This window comes from Macrotis lagotis, chromosome 5 (genome assembly GCF_037893015.1).
Source record: "Macrotis lagotis isolate mMagLag1 chromosome 5, bilby.v1.9.chrom.fasta, whole genome shotgun sequence".
Taxonomy (NCBI): domain Eukaryota; kingdom Metazoa; phylum Chordata; class Mammalia; order Peramelemorphia; family Peramelidae; genus Macrotis; species Macrotis lagotis.
In genome coordinates, this window is record NC_133662.1 from 255,106,474 (window position 1) to 255,131,089 (window position 24,616).

At 39.4% G+C, this 24,616-nt stretch overlaps 1 protein-coding gene across 1 annotated transcript; it reads left to right on the plus strand.

Annotated features, from left to right (window-relative positions):
- Window positions 1–14,142: 14,142 nt before the first annotated feature.
- Window positions 14,143–23,240, plus strand: ZP3 (zona pellucida glycoprotein 3). The gene is made up of 8 exons (XM_074190418.1): window positions 14,143–14,526; window positions 17,831–17,943; window positions 21,003–21,106; window positions 21,303–21,480; window positions 21,565–21,682; window positions 21,767–21,858; window positions 22,373–22,512; window positions 23,012–23,240. The coding sequence occupies exons 1-8, from the start codon at window positions 14,224–14,226 to the stop codon at window positions 23,209–23,211; spliced, it is 1,248 nt and encodes a 415-aa protein (XP_074046519.1). The 5' UTR covers window positions 14,143–14,223; the 3' UTR covers window positions 23,212–23,240.
- The last annotated feature ends 1,376 nt before the right edge of the window (window positions 23,241–24,616 follow it).

Consider the following 24,616-nt stretch of genomic DNA (forward strand, 5'->3'; position numbering starts at 1 on the left):
TGAGGGCAAGGGTTGTTTTCTGCTGGTCTTTATAGGTACAGAATCTAACTAGTGCATTACCCTTAGTAGGAATTAAATAAATGTTCATCAGATCTCACTGTATCCGTACTATAAGTTTTACTGGTCCATTCTTCAGATGCAGAAACAGGCCCACAGATTGACTTGGCCAACATCACAAAGCTAGTAGCAAGGAGAGAGTCTACATCATGTCAGTGGCCAAGTCTCCTGATTTTGAGTCTAATAGACTGCCATGCCACCTTCTCTGCCTCAAGAAACATTCACTTCCTGCTTATTAGACACTGGCTAAAGGGTTTCCAAATAATTCTATAACATGCAGAGGGAGGAGTTGGGGCATATGTGAAGGATAGATAAAAGAAGCTGTATATAGATGAAACCTCTAAAAATGGCAGCATGAAAAGAATTCTGAATTAGGAGTCAAGAGACCTGGGTTCTAGATTCAGCCCTTCCACTGACCCCTTCTATGATTTGGCATAATTTGCCTCTCTTTGCTAACCTTCTTTCTACTGCAAAATGAGAAGTTTGAACCAGATCTGTGGCGGTCAGCCTTTTTAAAGGGGAAGACTCCTTTTCAATGAAAAAAGAAATGAAACTTCACAATAGCAATTGTACCCAGTATCTGTTGATCCAGAAAATATATAAAGACAAAAAGTTAATCTGAATTTAATAACATTTTAGAATAACTAATATTTTATTAATATGTGTGTATATATGCAGTATTTATATATATATATATTTTCAACAATATAAAAACCTATCTATGAGCTATTGTAGTCTAAGCTCCTTCAGTGGCAGACTTTTGTAACATTATCTCTAGTTCAAGACATATGTTGGGTCAGTATCCACTTTAAAAAACTTAATATTTCTTTTACCTGATCAACTAAAAAAGAAAGATATAAGATATAGATATAAGGCTATATATTTTCCCCCCAAGTTAACATACCTGTTAATATATGTTAATCTGACTAAAAAACATGGGAGCAGGCAAACCTAAAGGGAATATATATGGATGGGAAACATGAATTCCTAGGGAGATCCTTTAATGAACCAGTTCAAACTCTGTACTCCTCTCTCTCTCTCTCTCTCTTGCCTTCTGGTCCTATCACTGATCTTGTTCTGCTAAGTCTCAGCTTGGATTACTGCTCTTCTACTGCTGAACAAATCATGAGACAAATCACAGAACCATCCTAACTCAGTCCACCATATAGTTGTGTTACATAATCCCACCTGGTCCCTCACTGCAGCAAGACAATCCCATTATAACTTTTAAATATATGTATGATCCCACTTGCCACTTTTCCAAATTTTTTTTATCCCTTCTCAAACTTCCCACAGCTTCTCCTCCTCCCACCCTGTCAGAATCTTGTCTCATAGTTCACTGAGAAAAATTGAGGTCATTCGCCAAGAGATCCCTCTTCTCTCCTGTTCCTCATCTTACCTCACTCAGAGGGCTTCAGTCATTTTGTTCATCTCTAGCACATATAACTTCCTGTAAATGCACAAATGAACCCATTCTATCCTGTCTTCTCCAGAAGATCAGGTCCCTCAGATGACTTTAGAAAAACTTGAAAAAACTTATATAAAGTGATACAAAGTAAAACGAGCAGAACCAAGAGAATATTGTGCAGAATATTGTAATAATGGCCAACTCTGAAATCTTATCTATATATGTTCTAATCAATACTAAGACAATTCCAAAAGCCTCATGATGAAAAAATGCTATTCACCTCCAGAGAGAGAGCTGTTGATCTCTGGGTGCAGATTAAAACATACTTTTTTCCCTTTATTTTTCTTTATCTTAACATGGCTAATATGGAAATAAGTTTTACATGACTTCATATGTGTAATTGATGTATTTCTTGCATTCTCAATGGGTAACAGAGGGGCAGGAGGGAGGAAGAGAATTTAAAATTTAAAATAAATTTTTAAAGGAATGCTTGTGAACTGATGCAAAGTGAAATGGGCAGAACCAGAACAGTGTACACAGTAAAAGCAATATTGTGCTGTGATCAACTATAGCTCTTTGAGGGGGGGCTAGGTGATGCAGTGGATAGAGCACCAGCCTTGGAGTCAGGAGTACCTGAGTTCAAATCCAGCCTCAGACACTTGATAATTACCTAGCTGTGTGGCCTTGGGCAAGCCACTTAACCCCATTGCCTTGCAAAAATCTAAAACAAACAAACAAACAAAAAAACTATAGCTCTTTGCAGTGATACAATGATCCAAGATAATGCCAAAAGATTCATGTTGGAAAATGCTATCCACACCCAGAGATTCTAAATGCAGACTGAAGCATAGTATTTTCACTTGCTTAATTTTTTTGAAATTTTTTCTCTTTTGTTCAGTTTCTTCTTTCACAGGATGACTAATATGGAAATATGTTTAGCATGATTGTGCAAATATCAAATTGTTTATGTCTTAGGAAGGAGGGAAGGAAGGGGAGGAGAGAGAAAATTTGGAACTCAAAATTTTATTTTAAAAATGAATGTTAAAAATTGTCTTTACATGTAATTGGGAAAATAAAATACTACTTAAAAGAAAAAATAAGAATAAAGATCAGCAAAAAATAAAAAAGGAATGCTTAAAAACAAATAAATAATGGTTTTAAAAAAAAAAGATCATCCCCTTCATCATCTCTATTCTAATTTTGAATCCTTCCTTGTTTAATGACCATTTCCCTGATGCCTATAAAAAATGTCTGTATCCCCCCCATCTTCCAAATTCTCTAGCTATCATCCTCTCTGCCTCCCTTTCATGGCCTTGTGAAGGTTGTTTGCAATTAGTGCCTTTACTTCCTTCCTTTCTACTCTCTGAAGGCCTTACTATTCCTCACACACTCCATTTCCTGACCCTGGGCATTTCCACTGACTGTCCCCCATATCTCTTCAGCTCCCATGGATTCAGTGATCACTTTTATGCAGATGATTCTGACTTCCAGTCTTATACCTCCAACTTTTGAATCCTACAGAGGACATCTTCAACTCACATCTAAATCTGAATTTACAATCTTTTCCCCTAAATCCTCTCCTTTTCTATTAAAGGTACTCCCATTCTCCCATTCACCAGCCTTATGGCACTGGGTTCCATACTCCATGAACCATTCTCTCTCACCCTCATATCCAATCTGCGGCTAGGATCTGTCTATATTATCTTTGTAACATCTCTGGCATCTGCCCTCTTCTCTCCTATGATACTGCCATCATCACAGTGGAGAATCATGTCACCTCACACCCAGATTCTTGCATTAACCTACTGGTTGGTCTGGCCATAAGTTTTTCCCCACTCCAGTTCATCCTACACTCACCTACCAAAAGATCTTTTTAAAGATTATGCGTCACAAGAAAACATTGTACACATTAACAAAAACATTGTACATTGATCAACTATGATGACTGCAGCTCCTCTCAGCAGTTCAGAGATCAAGGACAACCTAGGAGACCTGTTAAGACAATGCCAACCACATTCAGAGGAAAACACAAAGAAACATACACAAAAAACCCATGGAATCTGAATGGATACTATAGTCACTTTTTAAACACTTCTCTTATGTCTTTCCTTCCTATCCTTTTTTCTTTTTCCATAGTCCTAATTCCTCATACACAAAAATACTAATATATAAACATGTTAAACACAAATATACATGTACAACTTTTACAGACTATTTGTCACTGAGTGGAGGGGGAGGGAAAGGAGGATGGTAGAAACATGTGTAACTTCTAAATATGCAAGAGGATAAATGTTGAAAAATTTTCATAACATGATTGGAAAAATAAAATAAAATATCAATGAAAAGATTAAAGATCATGGTTCATTAATGGGTAATATCATCATTATCTAGTCATACAAGATGAACTTCAGTACTCAAATCAAATAGAAAACCCTTCTTTGGGCATTCAAAACCCTTCACATGCTGCCTTCCCCTGTCTTTTCAGTCTCCTTACACTTTATATCCTCCCAGAACACTTTGAGATTCAGTGACTTCAGAGATCCATCCCCTGCCTCCAGACATTTTCACTTGCTATCCTCCATACCTGGAAAAGTTTCTCTCATCTCTGCTTCTGGATTCTCTTCAAATCCCAGATAAAACTTCACTTTCTTTATCCCTCTTAATTTTGCTAACTTCCCTCTTGATTATCTCCAATTGATCCTGTCTATAGCTTGCTTGCATATAGTCTCCCCCATTAGACTAGTGTGTCATTGAGTACAGGGATTCTTTATGCCTATTTTGTAATAGTCAATGTTTAGAACAGGGCCTAGCACACAGTAGGTGCTTAATACATGCACACTGGCTTGACTCTACAGGACTGTTGATGGTGCCATTGAGCTACTCTTTGCCAATCCTCTGCTGCCATCTGCCGGTCTTTAAAGCTGTAGCTGCTATACAATTCTACTGAATAGGGAAACATCAACCTGGCTCTTTTAGGCTGCAGCCTCAGGAAAGGCCAAATCTCCCAGGTACTAGTTGCTGCGGGGTAGGAGGGGAGAGCTGGGGGAAGAGATGGGGATTTGAGGTGAAACTTGAAGGAAACCAGAGAAGCCAGGAGGCAGAGAGGTGTAAGGAAAAGTTTCCTAAACATGGTGGCCAATCATGAGAAAAGGCAGAGCTGGGAAATGCAACGTGTTGTCATTGGATGTATATGGGACTGAAGTATACTTCATATACATAAGAATGGAAAGGGGCAGCTAGGTGGCGCAGTGGATAGAGCACCGGCCCTGGGGTCAGGAGTACCTGAGTTCAAATATGACCTCAGATATTTAATAATTACCCAGCTGTGTGGCCTTGGGCAAGCCACTTAGCCCCATTGCCTTGCAAAAACAAAACAAAACAAAACAAAAAAAAAAAAGAATGGAAAGATAGAAAGAGGCCAAGTAAAGGGATCTAAAAGTCAAACAGGATTTTATTCTGGATCCTGGAGGTAATAGGGAGCCACTAGTTTATTGAGATGGGGTAACATGGGCAGATCCCAGCTTTAGGAAGATCACTTTGGAAGCCACCTGGAAAGAGGTCAGAGACAGGGAGACTCTTCAGGAAAGTATTGCAATGGGGAAGCTAGGTGGCCCAGTGGATAGAGCACTAGTCCTGAAGTCAGGAGGATCTGGGTTCAAATCCAGTCTTAGACACATAATACTTACCTAGCTGTGTGGCCTTGGGCAAGTCCATTGCCTTGCCAAAACAAAAAAAGAAAGAAAGAAAACTATTGCAATAGTCCAGGTACAAGGGTCCAAATGATGAAACAGAGGTTAAGATACACAAGTATTTGATTAGAACTGGGGAATCCCTGAATCCCAAGTCTAGTGCTCTATCCATTGAGCCAGTTAGATGCCTTATTATCTTAGGAATTTCATTTAATAAATATATATATTTTAAGATATTATCTAGCTAATAATGAAGTCTCTGCTCTCTCTCTCTAAAATATTATTTGTGTAGCTAACAGAACACATATGGATTGATGGTTGTATTCACAGACCTTCTTTGCCATTAATCCAGGGCTAAGGCAGGGTTGGAAGCTACTGACCTGGGTTCAGCTCTGGTAATCTATAAATACTGAAGAGATTGCATTCAAGTCTAGAGCTGACATCTGTCACTCTTAGAGGAGGTATGGAACCAGGTGATTCTCTGAATCTCCTTACAAGTCTTTCCCATAATCAGTAGTCTGTGGTTTTCCCAGTCCAGGCTAACTCTGTTTTTCTTCTAGGAAGATGAGGAAGTCAAAAAGAACAGAGAAGAACTTGCTGGAAAATGGGGAAGACTGGGGGGAGGAGGGGTTAAGACTTGGGGAACTGACAGTACCTAATCCAACTCAAGTTCTCCTCTTCCTAGAAACCTGTTTTGAGCTCTCCATCTCCAGCTGATCCCCCTACCCTTCCCTGGGTTCCTATGGCACTTGACTTGACTCTTAATATACTGATCACATTGTACCTTATATGATGGAGGTTTGTGGTTTGTTCTTGCTACATTAGACTATAAGCTAGTTGAGGGCAAGCTGGGGCCTGCCATCCTTTGTACCTCCCCACAGGGCCTCCAGCAGGACCAGGGGTAGAACAGGCAATAAGTATCTAAAGGATAAATGGCTAAATAAATGATTCACTCCCCATTGAGACTTTCTTTATGCCTAAAAATAAAAGACAATGATGCACATGGGATGAGCAATTCTCAGACTTGGAGAGATTGGACTTGGATTATAGGTTTATCTCAGCCTCTTCTTTGGCTCTCTCTGAGTAGACTGGAGGCTACTACAGAGCCTGGTAGACCTGAGAAATCTCCTTTTCTATGAACTTGTCCATTAATTCACTAATAAGGTCTAATTCTTTAATCTATGGCTTCTTTGCCTTCTCTGTACAGTGTTTCCTGTAACTGAATTTGCCCTTCCCCATTCTTTGATTGTTTTCCCAATATTATATTTCCTTGACTCAATGGTTTTTTAAGATATCCTTGCTGGCCAGACCTGCTGCCTCTGTATTGAGTTTCTCCCATACAGCCAGCATTTGTATCAAAAAAGAAATAAACCTTGGGTTTTTGAGGACCTTCATGAGTTTGACATTAAAATACGTCAATTAAACTTCAGAGTTTGTGCTAATAAGGGACAAATGTTTTCTTTCAGAATTTGGCCTTAAGAGAGAACAAAACAGAATTAGGATAACACACACATTTATTCACATTTCTCTAAGTTTGTTGAGCTTCTACTGAACAGGATCAAGCAGGTCACTTCCCAGGGTTCTGTCCATCCTTACTCAATGACAGAGATAGAACCCAGGTATCTGTTTGTTTGGGGATACAAAAGCTAATGTTCCATATACTACACAATTGTTACTTTTTGGTTTTTGTTTGGTTTTTTGCAAGGCAATGGAGTTACATAACTTGCCCAAGGTCACACAGCTAGGCAATTATTAAGTTCTAAGTCTGGATTTGAACTCAGGTCCTCCTGACTCCAGGACCAGAGCTCTGTCCACCTTCAATTGTTACTTTGTTTAAAGGAAAATACCAACTCCCAAATTGAATTGAGGACCACCATAGCTGTAAAACTCATAAATTTTATTAAAATAAAGTCTCTTTGTAAGAGTTTCACTATTCATACACATACAAGAAATAATTCAAGGCGGGAGGTGAATAGAGTACCAGCCCTGGAGTCAGGAGGACCTGAGTTCAAATGCTGATTCAGACACTTAATAATCACCTTGTAATTGTGTGACCTTGGGCAAGTCACATAACCCTATTACCTTGCAAAAACTAAAAAAAAAGGAAAAAAGAAAGAAGGGGGAAATGTTGTTTGGCTCTGAATTAAATTAGACTTCAAGATTTTAATGAATCCAATTTGCATGGGGACAAAATACCCATAAATGAGAAGAATGAGAACCCGGCTTCCTTAAAATATCAGTCTGTTCACAAAATAGCCTCAGGGAAGCAACCAGATACATATAAGGAGCCTGGCAAATACTTGAATATGAATTTGAAATTTCATGCCTGTTATGGAATCCACTCTGGTGAAAAACCCACAATGCATTGAGTGTGAGAAATGCTTCAGTGACAGCTTATTCCTATTAGCTCCTCAGTGTCTTTATCAGAGAAAAAATCATATAAATGGGAATAATGTGAGAAATAAATATTTTGACCAAAAGGTCATTCTAACTCATACAGATGAGCAGGATCCAGCAGAGTGGCAAGGAGAAAGAGTCACATTAGTATTTGGCTTCTCTGTCACATACTGGACTCAAATTAACCTTGACCACTAGGACCTTCAGATCTTTTTTAAAAAGTATAGACAGGGGTGGTTAGGTGGCGCAATGGATAGAGCACTGGTCCTGGAGTCAGAAGGACCTGAGTTCAAATCTGACCTCAGACACTTAATAATTACCTAGCTTTGTGGCCTTGGGCAAGCCACTTAACCCCATTTGCCTTGCAAAAACCTAATAAAAAAGTATAGACATTTTTAAGGGGCAGTTAGGTGGTACAGTGATTAGAGCACTGGTCCTGGTGTCAGGAGTACCTGAGTTAAAAAAAAAATAGACTGTTTTGTGGGAAGCCATCAGGGTGAAGTAACTTGCTCAGTTAATCAATCTGAATTTGAGTTCAGGTCCTCCTGATAACAGGGTAGGTTCTCTATCCACTATGCCATCTAGTGACTCCTAAAAATATAGACTTTTAAAATATCTATCTACAACATTTTTTCCATCCTTCCCTAGGATCTATTTCTTTTCTTTTTCCAATTACAAGCAAAGATAGTTTTCAGCATTCATCCATTTGCAATTTTATGAGTTTCACATTTTTCTATCATCCTCCCTTCCCTCTCCTCTCCCCATGGCAATGAACAGGCTAGTAAAAGTTGTACATGTATAATTGTGTTTAACATATTTCCAGATTAGTCAAATTGTGAAAGAGGAATTAGAACTAATAGGGGAGAAAACATGAAAAAGAAAGACAAAACATAAAAGGAAGTTAAAAAAATGAACCTAGTATGCTTTGTTCTGCATGGAGACCCCATAGTTTTTCCCCTGGATATGGATGGCATTATCCATACATAACAGGTCTCTCAGGGTTGTCCTTGATCTCTGAACTACTAAGAGGAACTTCATCCACTGTAGTTGATCATCTCACAATGCTGTTAATGTGTACAATGTTTTTCTGGTTCTGCTCACTTCACTCAGCATCAGTTCATGCAAGTGTTTGCATGCTTTTCTAAAGTCCAGCCACTCATGATTTCCTTTAGAACAATCCCACACTCCATAACATTCACATACCATGATTTGTTTAGCCATTCCCCAATTGATGGACTTCCCCTCAATTTCCAATTCCTGCCACTACAAAAAGAGCTGCTATAAATATTTTTGTGACTGTGCTTTTTCATCTTCTCCATTTCCCAATATTCATTTCCCCTTTGTTGTTTGGTTCTTTCAGATATGCCTGACTGTTCATGACCCCATTTTGGAGTTTTCTTGGCAAAAATACTAGAGTGGATTGTCATTTCCTTCTCTAGCTTATTTTACAGAGGAGGAAACTAAGGCAAACAAGATTTGTCGACTTGCCCAGGGTAGTAGTGCCTGAGCTTGGTAAATATCTGAGGCCGGATTTGAACTCAGGAAGAAGAATCTTTCTGATTCCAAGCCCACAATTGGAGACCTCCATATTCTATCCACAATTAGAGATTTTCATGTAGATTGACAATTGATTAATTATCTATTCCACCATCCTTTAAAAAAAAATCTAATGTCTTCCATTGCTATAACCTAGACAAGGGTTCTATTCTGTCAAGTCTCTATCCTACTTGTAAGAGTATAATTAGTCTCTTCTATTAAGATTTCTAGGTGGGTCATAGAAGCATAGATTAAAAATTAATTGGGGTGGCTAAGTGGCGCAGTGGATAGAGCACGGGCTCTGGAGTCAGGAGTACCTGAGTTCAAATCCGGCCTCAGACACTTAATAATAATTACCTAGCTGTGTGGCCTTGGGCAAGCCACTTAACCCCATTTGCCTTGCAAAATTCTAAAAAAATTAATTGGAAAGTAAATGATCTAATCCTAAAGAATGAATGAGTCAAAGAACAAGTTACAGAAACAATTTAAAGAGAATGACAATAGTGAGACAACATACCAAAATTTGTGGGATGCAAGTAAAGCAATACCTTGGGGAGAATTTATATATCTCTGAAAGCATAAATCAATGAAAGAGAAAAAACAGATCAATGAAATGAGCATGCAACTAAAGAAAACAGAAAAAGAATGAATTAAAAATCTCCAATTAAACCCCAAAGTGAAAATCAAAAGAGAGATTAATAAAGTGGAAATTAAAAACAAACATGGAACTAATAAATAAAATTAGGAACTGGCTAATTTGATTAAAAAATTATAAAGAGTGAATGTACCACCAATGAAGATGAATTAAAACAATTATTGGAATTATTCTGCCCAATTTTATGCCAATAAAGTTGCCAATCTAAGTGAAATGAATGGTTACAAAACAATAGATTGCCCAGTGTAACAGTATAGGAAATAGAATACTTAAATAGAAAGAAATTGAACAAACTTTTCACAAAATACAATACCCAAAAAACCCCCCAACAACTAGAAAGTATAGGAGTAAATAAAGCCTTTCTTAAAATGATAAGTAGTAACTATCCAAAACCAAGAGCAAGCATTATCTGTAACAAGAATGAACTTGGAGTCTTCCCAATAAGACCAGGGTGAAGTAAGAATATCTATTATCACCACTATTATTCAATAGTGTATTAGAAATGCTGGCAATGAGACAAGAACAAGAAATCGAAGAAATTAAAAAATAGGCAACGAGGAAAGTGAATTATCACTCTTTGCACAAGATAAAATGGTATACTTAGAGAATCAGCTGAAAAACTAATTGAAACAAATAATGACTTTAGCAAAGTCGTGAGATATAAAATAAACCCACATAAATCATCAACATTTCAATGTATTACTAACAAAATCCAGCAAGAAGAGATAAAAAAAAGAGTAATTCCATTTAAAATAAGTTTAGATGATATAAAATGCTGGGGAGTCGACCTGCCAAGGCAAACCCAGGGGCTATTATGAACACAATTCCCAAGCACCTTTCACACAAATAAAGTCAAATCGAAACAACTGGAGAAATATTAATTGCTTATGCCCGGGTTAGATGAGCTGACATAATAATGCAATAAATAATAAAAATAATCATTCTACCTAAGTTAATTTACTTAGTGAGTGTCATGCTAATTGAGCTACCAAAGAATTATTTTAGAGAGTTAGAAAAAATAATAAAATTCATCTGGAAGAACAAAAGGTCAAGGATTTCAAAGGAATAGGAAGGTTTTAGCAGTACCAAGATTCAAACTGTTACAAAGCATTAATCATCAAAACAATCTGGTACTGGCTAAGAAATAGAGTGGTGAATCAGTGGAATAGATTAGGCACACAGTCCACAGTAGTAAAAGACCATAGTAATCTAATGTCTGATAAATCCAAAGATCCAAGCTCTTGAGGCAAAAACTCCACATTGGACAAAAATTGCAGGGAAAACTGGAAACTATAGGCTCAAGTCAACATCTCACATTGCATACCAAAATAAGATCAAAATGGATAAAACTGGGCAGCTAGGTGGCCTCACTGGATAGAGCACTGGCCTTGGGAGTCAGGAAGACCGAGTTCAAATGTGACCTCTGACACTTAATCATTACCTAGCTGTGTGACCTTGGGCAAGTCATTTGACCCCATTGCCTTAAATAGAGAATTTTTTTAAATGGATAAAATTATTTAGACATAGTGATATCATAAGTATATTAGAAAAGCATGGGAAAATGTACCTGTAAGATTTATGGATAAGGGAAAGATTTATGACAAAACAAGAGAAAAAAAAGGATTGTGGTAGGTAAAATGGATAATTTTGATCAAATTAATAAGTGTTTGCCCACAGAAAAACTAAGGTAGTCACAATGAGAAGGATAATATGAAACTGGATGTTATAAATGAATGAAAAGAAAAACCTAGAGTGAAAGAAAATTGTACATTTTATTCACAAACCTTGCAATATACACCTTACAAGATAGGGGTACCTCACTCCTAGGTGTGAGGCACACCTTAGTCTCAGGAGTCAGGTAATTTATTGTCCTCAGAAACTCTTTCCCCTCCCTCTTGGATGTTCATAGGCTCTCAGAGTTTGAGTTACAGTCTTAAAGGTCCTCCTATTCCAGGATATGCCACCCCCACATCATCCAAAGCATTCAATTACCTAATTGCACAAACTCAGTAGCATTAGGTCAAGATCTCTAGGTCACTCTTGACCCTTGGGGTTTGGTATCCCCTGGAATGGGATTAGGAAGACTCTTCCAGTCTTGTGATTGGCTGGGCCATTCCCCCTTTGTAATGGATTCCCTAAGGCTCCCCTCCACACCCTGTGAAGACCAACACCCTACATTTCTCACAATGGAAGAAAAAATTTTACAGCAGATTTCTCTGATAAAGGCCTAATTTCTCTAATATAGAGAGATCTGATCGAAAATTTTAAAATAAGAGTCACTCCCCAATTGATAAATGGCAGTTTTTTTAGAAAGATTTTATTTATTTTGAGTTTTGCAATTTTCCCCCCATTCTAGCTTCCCTCCCCCCACCCCACCCCCACAGAAGGCAGTCTGTTAGTCTTTACATTGTTTCCATGCTCTACATTGATCTCAGTTGAATGTGATGAGAGAGAAATCATATCCTTAAGGAAGAAAAATAAAGTATGAGATTGTAAAATTACATAATAAGATAATGGGTTTTTTCCCCCTAATTTGAAGGTAATAGTCTTTGTTCTTTGTTCAAAGTCCATAATTCTTCCTCTGGATACAGATGGTATTCTCCGTTGCAGACAGCCCAAAATTGTCCCTGGTTTGTTGCACTGATGGAATGAGCAAGTCCATCAAGGTTGATCATTACCCCCATGTTGCAAAAACAGGCAGTTTTCAGAAGAAGAAATCAAAACTATCAGCTACATAAAAATGCTCTAAATCACTATTGATTAGAGGAATGCAAATTAAAATAAGTCTGAGATACTACCTTATATCTTTCAGATTGATTAACATGACAGAAAAGGAAAATGAGAAATGCTGGAGAGTATGGGGGCGGGGGTACAGTTGTAAATTGGTTAAACCATTCTGAGAGCAATTTGAAACTATGCCCAAAGGGCAATAAAACTGTGACCAGCAATATCACTATTATACCTATATCCCAAAGAGATCATAAAAAAGGGGAAATGACTTATTTGTATAAAAATATAGCAGCCTTTTTTGTGATGACGAAGAAATTGGAAATTAAAGGGATGTGACATATGGTTGTGATGATATATTATTTTATTGTAAGAAATGATGAAGGGGCGGCTAGGTGGTACAGTAGATAGAACACCGGCCCTGGAGTCAGGAGTACCTGAGTTCAAATCCAAATTGACCTCAGACATTTAATAATTACCTAGTTGTGTGGCCTTGGACAAGTCACTTAACCCCATTTGCCTTGTAAAAATCTAAAGAAAGAAAGAAAGAAAGAAAGAAAGAAAGAAAGAAAGAAAGAAAGAAAGAAAGAAAAAGAAAAAAGGAAATATCAGCTAGGGGAAAAAAGAAATGATAAGATGATTTCAGAAAAAACTTATATGAATTAATGTAGATAGACGTAAATAGAAGCAGGAAAATGCTATACATTATTACTGCAATACTGTAATGATGATCAACTGTGCAGATTGAAACAGTTTTTTTTAACTTTCTCAAATTTTCTTGAGGGGTGTGTGTGTTTGTGTGTGTTTTCTTTTGCAACATAGCTAACATGGAAATATGTTCTGCAAGACTTCATATGTATAATTTTTTTTTGGTTTTGTTTTTTGTTTTTTTTTTTAGGTTTTTGCAAGGCAAATGGGGTTAAGTGGCTTGCCCAAGGCCACACAGCTAGGTAATTTGAACCCAGGTACTCCTGACTCTAAGGCTGGTTCTTTATCCACTACACTGCCCCCATATGTATAATTGATATAATTTATCTTCTCATCTAATTGTGAAGAGGCAGGAGCAAGGGAAAGGATTCAGAATTCAAAATGTAAAAAAAGATTATAAAAACTTTTTAAAAATGTAATTGGGAAATAGTTAATGAAATAAAATATATGTATATACATATTATATATATTAAATCTCTAATTGGATTTGCTAATTGTTCAGATTTTGTACCCTGATAGATGATAAGACGTATGGACTTTTTTAAAACTAATCTTCATTCTAACTCTTGTGTCCAGTGAAATTCTGAACCTTTGTGGGAATGAAAAGTATTGGAATACAGGGTTTCGGTTTTCATGGCTTGGCAGAGTTAGAAATAAGGAGGAACTGAGAAAATGGGGAATCTTTTTGCCTGGGAGTTGATGGGGTAGAACATCTCAGAGAAGACCACTTATTTGGGCATTTCCTGTGTCCACTGTTCCATAGGTGTGAGTCTTACCATCAGCAACCAGGCTACTGAAGCCCCTGAAGGATCCTGTCTCCCCAACAGCATAGCCTGGCCAAACAGGTTCATTGTTCAGAGAAGATTAGTTAATGAGGTTGGTTGTTAACTTGATTAAGGGAGGCAGGTGAAAGTGGGAAGGCTGGGCTCTGAGCTCCTTCAGGTGTGAGCAGTCTGTGGGTATAAACAGGCCCTTTCCCAAAATGAGAATTTGGAAGCTGAATAGGTCCAGGTGGTGGCTAGTGGGTTTGGCTCCTGCTTTGTGATATGGCTCCTCTCAGCAGATTTATGACCCTTGGGTCCTCCAGCCTTCTCCTTTTCCCACTTCTGTTCCTAATGCTTGCTGGAGATTCTTGGCAGGCTCCCCATAACCCCTTGTCTGTGCAGGTACAATGTCTGGAGTCCCATTTGGTGGTCAGTGTTCAAAAAGATCTATTTGGTACTGGAAAGCTGGCCAAAACGGAGGACCTCAGCTTGGGCCCCAAGGATTGTAAACCTTCAGCTTTGCCCGAAGATGTCCCTCTAGTCATTTTTGAGGTTGGCCTCCATGAGTGTGGCAGTGTGGTGCAGGTAAGCTTCTAGCAAAATCAGAGCTAGCCTGGGGCCAGCCCCAGATCTGGGGAAAGACTTCCTCCAGACTCCCACTTTCTGGAGTGGTCATGGGATCATAGGTTTGGAGATCATCTAGTCAAATACCCCTACTTCATAGATAAGGAAACTGAGGTCCAGAACTTAGGCAAAAAGTTCAGAGTTCTGAGAAAGAACCTCAGTGTTCACCCAGTCCCCTTCATTTTATAGATATTGCAGGGCAATAAAGTGATTTATCCAGAGTTGCTCAGTTAGAAAGTGAGTATGGGAAAGGGAATAGCAGCAACCATAATAGCTAAGATTTATTCAAGGAGATAAGGTGGTGCAGTGGGTTGAGCACCAGGCTCTAGTTGAAGAGACAAGAAAGAAATTGGATGTATTACTAAACTATGTTGATTATCCTTAATGAGCTCAGCTTCTTAGGCCTGGAGCCCGAGCTGGAAAGATGAGAAGAATTTGGGCAGGGGAAGGAAGGTCTCCCATTGGGGGAGACTAATGTTGGTCAAGACTTGGAAGAAAGGTTACAAATGGCAGGCTTACTTTTTTTTTTGTTTTGGGGAGGGGAGATAGTAATTCTCAGTCTGGAGCTCAAATTGGACCTCAGTCAGCTGTGTGACCCTGGGCAAGTCACTTAAGCTTCAATGACTTTAAAAAATGTAAAAGAAAAAATAAGGCAGAGGGTGAGGGTACAGTGCCTTTTGTTCATTGTTCCCTTTCAGATCTCACTGTGACTTTTCCAATAGCATCTTTTAATTCTCCTTGCTTCCATCCTCTTCTTCTTTAATATCCCTTTCTAGGCTCTGACCTTCTTCTCCCTTTCTCCAACTTTCTTTTTTTTTTTTTTAGGTTTTTGGGGGTTTTTTGCAAGGCAATGGGGTTAAGTGGCTTGCCCAAGGCCACACAGCTAGGTCATTATCTCCAACTTTCTAAGGCTCCCCATTGCCTCTAATAAAACACAAACTCCTTAACCTGCTAAGACCCTCCACAATCTGACTCCTACTTTTTAAACCAAATAACTATTAAATTGTTTAGATTAGGCTCCTCCTGCTTCAGAGGTTCCTCATCCTCTAGTCCAGATAGAACTTCTGCCTCCAGGTTGCCTCCACAGAAATCAGGTTTTCTCCAAGGCTGAATTCAAGAAATGTCTTCTGTGATGACTTTGCTCTCAGTCACCTGTACAGGTTCCCTTCTTCCTCAGAAGAGTGCAAACATGTAGAAGGCAGGAATTCTACTTTTCTCTGGGTCCCCAGTTTGGTCACTAATGTCTTCTTGGTAATCTTTAACATTTTATATATTATAATATATTATTTCTGGAAATAGCCTTCTATTCAGAATGTCATCTATTTTAATACAAAAGGCAAAGAAAGTTGAGAAGGAAAAACAGCCCACCCAGTGATATCACATAGATGGCATCCCCCATCTGTTAGAGAGGTGACCCACCTCTGCAAAGAAGGTCTGGAGATGTGTTTTCTCAACTCTGCTCTGGAACCAAATTTGGTCACAGCAGCATGCAATTCCAAGCATTTTGTTGGGTTTTTGAAGACTTTTTTTTTAAGGGGACATACCAAGGTGGGTTGTTCAACTGGCCCAAACCCGCTGCTGATCAGAAAGGAAACTGACTCATTCTGTTTCTAAAGTGTAGGCATCCTGGAAGCTCCCCCACTCCAGGGATTTACTTAGTATATTAGCTTTTCTTTACAGGAGCTTTACAGGAGCTTTACAGCTCAAGAGATTCAGAGAATAGAGCTTGGGCCCTGGAGTCAGGAAGATAGAATCCAAATCTGCCTCTGTGTGATCTTGGACAAGTCATTTTGCCATTTGCCGTAGTTTCCTCATCTATAAGATGAATTAGAGAAGGAAATGACAAATCATTCTAGTATCTTTGCCAAGAAAGTCCCAAATGGGGTCACAAAGAATCAGACACACCTGAACAACAACAAAGCACTTCTAAGTCCCTGTATCTTCATAAAAACCCTGTGAAGATGTTAGTATTTATTATCATCAATTTTACAGATGAGGAAACTGAGGCTGAGAAAAGTTGAGCGACTTGTCCAGGGTCATACAAGTAGCAAGTACCTGGTGCAGGATTTGAACTCCAATATACTAGGCTTCAAGCTCAGCCTTATCTGTTACCTGGTAACTAGCTGCCTCTATCACTACCTGTTTGGGAGGAAGGTGAGAAAGGACTTCAGTTAAAGAAACTGACATTTTTCCAATCTGACCATTATTTCCTTTTTTTCTTTTTTTTTGGGTTTTTGCAAGGAAAATGGGGTTAAGTGGCTTGCCCAAGGCCACACAGCTAGGTCATTATTAAGTGTCTGAGACTGGATTTGAACCCAGGTACTCCTGACTTCCAGGCTGGTGCTTTATCCACTGCGCCACCTAGCAGCCCCCCATTATTTCAAAGCTAAAAGGATCTGCATCCTTTTCCTTCCTGACTTCCAAGCCAGGATGGAACTTTGACCTTTCCCACTGCTTCTCTCATACTGTAGACATGCATTAGCCACATTTCTCACCTGGTTGCACTACTCTGGAGCTTTTCTGACTTCATCTGACCCCTGGAAATGTGATTTCTTTCCCCCCCCTTTATTGTACTACTTGAGAATGTCTGATTTTTCTATGGTGCCCACCTCTCTTTAGTTTTATGTTGTACTCCCCTATTAGATTGTAAGTTCCTTGAGGGCAGGGACTTTTTAAAAAAATTGTTTATTTGCAGCCTAAGGCATGGTGAGAGCTTAATAAATGTTGATATAATTATAGGAGAGTGAGATCCTGTTTTCTTATTTGTAAAATGAAGTGTCTCACAGGTTGGATGTGAAGAGATGAGTCTTGTAAGTCTTACAGCATTGTCAAAACTCGGTTTCTATGGAACAGGGATGAATAACAATATTCAGTAGAACTTTTGGTTAGGCTGTTTGCACAAGTGGCAATTCTGGGAGGGGGTATCCCACCAAGTGATAGCAATTTGACCTTCTTTGATGGACAAGAACCAGTCATCCCACAAAGTGGGAGCAATATTTCTTAAGCCTTCTTGGAGAGAAGGATACCAAATCTTCACTCCTTAGCTCACTTGACTGTTGCCTTATAGCAACCAAGGGCCATTGGGTTATATAGAGGGCAGTATAGCCCACTGGTATGAGTTAGAGCTTGTCTTTTGGAGGGAGGGGTATTCTATGGGATCTCATACATGATAGGTACTCAAATCTTAAAATTTTAAAAAATCTAACTTTCTATGATGGAACTAGTCATGCTAAGAGTTACTTAAGACTCTTATTCCTTCTTCCAGGTAACTCCAGACGAGCTGATATACCACACAAGCTTGTTCTACCGCCCCCACCCAATTGGAAGCATCTTAAGGACTAATCAAGCAGAAGTTCCCATTGAATGCCACTACCCTAGGTCTGTATCAGATGGCAGCTTGCTTTTTCCCTTCCAAAAGATAGGGAACTTAATAGGCAGCCTAATTATTTATTCTCTCTCTAGAAATCTCAGCTACTCAAAGTATGAAACTTCTTAGCAAAATGGAGTAAAGCAAAGAACAAAAACCTTGTCCCAAGTCTTTGTCTTCCTTCCTATAATTTCTTTTTTCCCCCCCATGGCTATTTATCACCTCTCTTAGCTCTTAAGATCTTGCTGCCAATTTCTTTTTACCACCCTCACTTAATAGTCTTTGGGTAACATCACACTTTAACTAGGATTCCCCCTGTTAAAAGACAGAAGTGTTGTCCAAAGTTCTACCACTAGATGATAGGACCAGGACTTGGCTTATCATTCTTCCAAGAAATAATCCATAACTTTTGTAGAATCAGGAGACCTTGGGTCTGCCTAGTCCAAACCCCTTCTTTTACAACCAAGGAAACTGAGGCCCAGAGAGGTGAAAACTTGTTCAAAGTCTCAAAGGTAGGCTTTCATCATAGATCTATCTGACTTGTCACCAAGTCTACCTTGCCACCTCCATTTTGAGTTTGTAAAATGAGATTCACACCAAGCAGATGTGACATGGTACCTGAAGCTACGTGTCCAATGTCAGCCCTGCTATCAGCTGGGGAGAGTTCCTGGAGGCCCTGCTGAGGGCAGAGTCATCCACTGAGACTCTCCCTAGCCTCTGGGAAGATGAAGGGAAGTGAAGGTTCCAGATGAGCCTAGACTAGTTCTCAGACCTCTTTTAATAAGTTGAAAAACACTTTTAAGACAACCCAACCCTTGAGTAGAGGTGGGGAGGAGGGGGGTGTTGCCTTGTTCCTAGCCAAGGCCGAAGGACAAGCAAGCACTGATAAACTCAGATACCATCTTTATCATGATCCTTAACGGTAATTATGGAAAGAGGTAAGCATATCAATCAGTACTTTTTTTTTAAACGGTAACAAATTTTTTGATTTCACTTTTATTTGCACTCTAATATCATATTTACTCTCGTGCCATAAGCTTTTGTTTCTTCAGTTTCTTCTGGGATATCTTTTTCTTTTGAGCAACTTCTCTTCTGGTTTAGGAACAATTTGTTTCTTTTCAGTAAGTATCATCTCAATATGGCAAGGAGAACTCATGTATGGGTTGATTCAACCATGAGCCCTGTTAAGTACGCTGTCTCATTTTGGGAGCCTTGTTAACCTGAATATGCTCAATGACAAAAGAATCCACATCCAAACCCTTTAATTCAGCGTTGCTCTCTGCATTTTTAAGCATATGCAGCAAGAACTCGGCACTCTTTTTTGGCCAACAGCTGTGTCCAACCCCACTGCTTAGCCTGGGCACACCTGCCAACACCACCATTATATTGACGGAATGGAACACATTGTTTCTTCAATGTGACATCTTTCAAATACTTAGTAGCTTTTCAGATATGCATGCCCTTGATGGCTTGAGCTGTTTCACGGGTGTTTTTGAAGTGGACCCAGAGGTTTGAACCCCTTGACTTGCATGATTTTGTAGGGTTCTCTGGATCAAGAGAATACCTCACCATTTTAAATGATTACCCCGAGACCTTCGGGTCGGCTAGACTGAGGGGCCGATGGGGCCGATGCCCTGCGGATTGCAGACATGGCCCCCAAACCGGCGCTTCACTCACCTTGTACTCTTTTGTTTTTCTGAAGGATTGTTGGGGAGTGTTTTTTATTGATAGGATTTAGAATTGGAAGGAAACATTCTCATGGAATTGTGGCCTTCAAAATGTGTTCATACCTTTTTATTTTAAAACTTACATCCCTTATTAGGATTCTTCATCTGAGAAATGGGAATAACCAGAGGGCCACCTACCTGTACCAAGGAAGACTGGGAGAGTAGATGAAAAATTTACTGATTTAGAATCAAATGAGTCCTAACTCTAATTCTGTGTGACCAAAGGTGTCACTTTCTCTGAACTTGAATTTCCCCATTTATAAAATGGTGAATAATCTGATGAATAGAGTTGTTGCAGGATATCTTATAAACTTTGTGGTGCCTTTTGGAGGTTTTCTTGGCAAAATACCATAGTAGTTTACTGCTTCCTTGTCCAGCTCATTTGACAGATGAAGAAACTGAGACAGCTGGTGAAGTGACTTGCTCAGGGTTATAGCTAAGTGTCTGAAGCCAGATTTGAAGCTGGGAAGAGAGATCACAAAACTTAAGAGATGAGAAGGATGATAACTGAGAAGGTCACAGAACAATTAAGTGGGCAGGAAAGGCAAGGTTTTTGATATTGTCTGCTTTGAGCCCAACTGTGCTTTATAAATCTTATTTGAGTCTGGCAAAAACTCTCGGTGTTCAGTGCTGTTATTATCCCAATTTTGCAGTTGAGGAAAAAAGGTCAAGTGATTTGCCCAGCATCCTACAGTTAGTGAGGTTGGATTTGAACTTGGGTCTTCTGACTCCAGGCCCAGAAACATCTAGCTGATAGTAATTTTGGAGAGAATAGATGTGAGTTGAATGATGAGCTCAGAAGTCAGTTTCTAAATAGTTAAGAGTAGGAAGAAAGAACTGTGGAGGTTGAACAAAGACCAAGGATTATTCCCTTTAATTTAGGGGAAAAAAAACTTTATCTTATTGTCTGATCTTGCTATCTCTTATACTTTGTTTCTTCCTTAAGGATATCACTTCTCTCTCATCACATTCAATTTGAATCAATGTATACCATGGAAACAATGTAAAGACTGGCTAATTGCCTTCCGTGCAGGGTGGGGGGAAGAGAAGTAAGATTGGGAGAAAAATTGTAAAATTCAAAATAAATAAAATCTTTATAATTCGAAAAAAATAGGAAGAAAGGAAATGGAGGCATCTATTGCAGATGATGGGTTACTTTGTAGTCAGAAATAAATATATATGGCTCTTGGCAAGTTTTTGTTGGGTATTGCAATCCAGATGAACTAAAAGGCTGGACACTCATGTCCATGAAGATGGAGAGAGATGAACATGTTCAACAATACTTCAGGTAGGATCTATCATGTAGGCCTTTCTAGTGAGATAGGCTATGTCTCTCCTTTCAGGTGGGGCAATGTAAGTAGTAGAGCTATCCAGCCTACTTGGGTACCCTTTAAGTTCACCATAGCTTCTGAAAAGAAACTGGACTTTTCTCTCCGCCTGATGAATGGTAAGCTGGATGGGATGAGGGGAGAGGAAAGGAGACCTGCCCACCCCATACATTTAAAATTCTCATTCTATTTTTATTTATATATGAAAATGTTTATTGTAACTAAGTTCAGAATTTTTTAAAAATTAATTAAAAAAACTTTGCCTTTACTTTCTCAGCACATACATATAATACTCATGGTCATCTTGCCTTCCAGATGATTGGACATCTGAGAGTACTTCAACAGGGTTCCAGCTGGGTGACACAGCCCACCTTCAGGCTGAAGTCCACACAGGCAGCCATGTGGCCCTGAGGCTCTTTGTTGACAGTTGTGTGGCCACTCTGAGCCCAGATAAGAATTCTGAGCCCCGTTATGATATAGTAGATTTCCATGGGTAAGTTAATTACCATTCCTTTGGACTCACACTTGCCTCTTGAAGAGTATATCCCCCATCATCCTCTTCTGTCCTTCCTTCTAGGTGCCTGGTTGATAGCCTTTCTGATTCCTCTTCTACCTTCAGAGCCCCCAGGCCTAAGCCAGACACTCTCCAGTTCACAGTGGATGTGTTCCACTTTGTCAATGATTCTCGGAAACTGGTAAATGCACTTGCCTATATGGGGAGTAAATGAGGTCACCATATCTTCCTGCCCCTCTCCAATACCTGATTTCTTCTCTCCTAGGTCTATATCACATGCCATCTGGGGGTCACAGCAGCTGACCAAGCTCCAAACCATATAAACAAGGCTTGTTCCTTCAACAAGTCCACCAATAGGTCAGTGGATCTTGGGGGGAGGAGGAGGAGGAAGGAGTGGGCAGAGTTGACTAGATCCATCATCCATCTTCTGTACAGCTGCCACAAGATATTCCTAAAGCCCAGGATCATCTCACTCCCTCAGACTTCCAATGGCTCCCTGTTACTTGGGAACAAATCTATATTCCTCTGCTTGCCATTTAAAGTCCTTCACCGCCTGGCTCCAACCTAAGTTTCCTCCCTATAAATTCCTGCCCTTTCCTACAGACACTCTGACCTTATTGTTCTTTCCATGTGATGTGCCATCTTAGACACCTCTTCATGAGTCTTCCCTTCCTTACCTCCCACTACCTTATATGCATAGGACAATGATCTCTGACATCTCCCCATCCAGAAACTTGTTGGGGACAGACTATTTAAAGTTTCTGTTAGCCTAGCACTTAGAAAATATCCAATAAATATTTTATGTAAAAACAACCTTTCTTCTTCTTCTTCCCTCATTTCTTTCCTTCCTCTACCCTATCTCTTTCCCCAGTTGGTTTCCAGTAGAAGGACCACCTGACATATGCAGATGCTGCAACACCAAAGACTGTGGAAGCCCAAATCAGTCCAGGGGGCTATTTCCTATTTCTGCAAATCCTTGGAGGAGAGCAGCTCCCTTCCAACAGCAGCAAAGTAAGATATATAAATCTATAAATATATATATATATATATATATATATATATAATATATATATAATATATGAAGATAGCTCGGGACCCCCAGATCATTCATCCTTAGTTTGTGCAAGGATCAATCTAGAAGCATAGCTCTTCAAGCTTGGAGCCAGAACTCTAAGGACTCCAACTCTTGTGAGAGGACCTCTATACCTACTGAGGACATTGGTAATAAAAGTTAGAATGATTTGAGTTCAAATTCTGATTCTGCTACTTCCTACCTGGACAGATTGATTTAATTTCTACTGCCCAGGCCTTCTTTACTCATAGGTAAAAATGAAATGACTAGCCAAATGAATCCCAGGGCCCCCTCCAGCTCTGGAACTGGGATTCCTAAGACTATTCCTAAGACTATTCAGACTAAAAATAGTAAAGTCTAGTGGGGCGCCAAGTCATAGGTATTAAATCTACTCTAAGCCCAACTGTAAGATTTTATGTTCTTTTTCTCCACCCCCAGTAGGAGAAGCCGACATCACTGTTGGGCCTGTGTTCTTGGCAATGAATATCAGTCACCACACCCCACAGGAGCCCAACCCAGATTTTGTGGAAAAGTATGCAGCCCTTAGCCTGGGCCTGTCTCTGATTGCTGTCCTGGTTTTTACCTTAGTCATCATGGCCTTGGCACTCCTCTTCAGGAAGCACAACAGTGCCTCTTGATTTGTCTGTTAGCCAATAAAAAAAAGAAGAAAGACTCCTAATGTTTGACTGGTGTAGTAAATTAGTATTAATGGATCAGCCTAGAGATTACAGGTCTTGTTCTCTAGGTTGGTTATTTCAAATTGCCCTGGGCTGATCCTGGGGAGAGTAGGGGGAACAACTCCCCCCATCACGATTTTAAATAAAATCATCAATTTGGGTGGTGGTAGAGAGAGACAGGGTAGAAAACATTTAATTTGCGTCCTAGTTTCAAGAACGGGGTTCTTAGTTGCTAATCCCCATATAAGCAAACATCAATAATATATTTTCATATCTGCCTGAACCATGAATATCCTTTATAATGCTCAAAGAAGTCATCTAACCTGTTTAAATGCCTCTAGGTAAAGGGAGCTCACTACTCTATCACTGTAATAGTCATGGGAAAGATGCTTTATTCCTGCCCTTTGAAGATTCATTTCAGAGATTACAGATACAAAAGTAGAAGAAGACCTTAAGTCCCTTTCCTGGGAGTTCAAACTGCTTGATTTTACTGTGGAACCTACCTAGGGTTATCTAGTGATAAGCATCTAAGGCAGGATTTGAACACAAGTCTTCTTGACCTGTCCTTGCCTTGATGCCTCATAGACATTGCTTTTTAAATAGGCCTTTTGAGAACACCTGGGATCCTTCTTTAAAGAGAATATCTTGTTCTTTCTCAAATCATACCCAACAAGCAGCCAGCTATTTGCCCAAGCACTGGCTTAATCTTGCAGACCTGTATCAGCTGTAGGGACTATTATTTAACCTGAAGGTCTATATATTTGTCAATAGCTTCAGCCTAGCTGCCACCAGGATGGGCATCAAAAGAAATGGGGCTTTGCTTAAATGTGCTCAGACTGAAGTTGTGATAAAAGTAGCATTCTAAGGGATCAAACTTAGGTGAGAGACAGAGACTAAACTGAGCCACTAAGACAAGATTCTCTTCTTGGGGGCCTAGGAGTTTTCTCATATCCAAATATACCTGTTTTGCCATCTAGAGAGCTAAGTGTTCAATTTCTACTAAAACAAGTGATGACTGAAGAAATGGGGTTAAGACACTGGATGGGCTGCTAATTGGGTTTCCCTTTCCCTTTCTTCCTCTGAGAGATTAGGCAAAGTTCCTTCTAGGTCTGAGCCTCTGATTTCTCCCACTGTAAAACAGAAGTTAGACATCACTCTGATCTAAGACCATAGAGGATAAGGGGGGAAAATGTACTGGATTTGTAATCAGAAGGGTTGCATTCAGCTGTTGTTACTTCCTGTCAAAGGACTTGGGAGGTCACTCGATTGTACTGACCTCAGTTCTTCATCTGTAAAAATGAGTGTTGGAACAAATATCCTTGAAGGGCCATTCCCTTCCAGCTCTAAAACTGATCCTAAGGTTTAT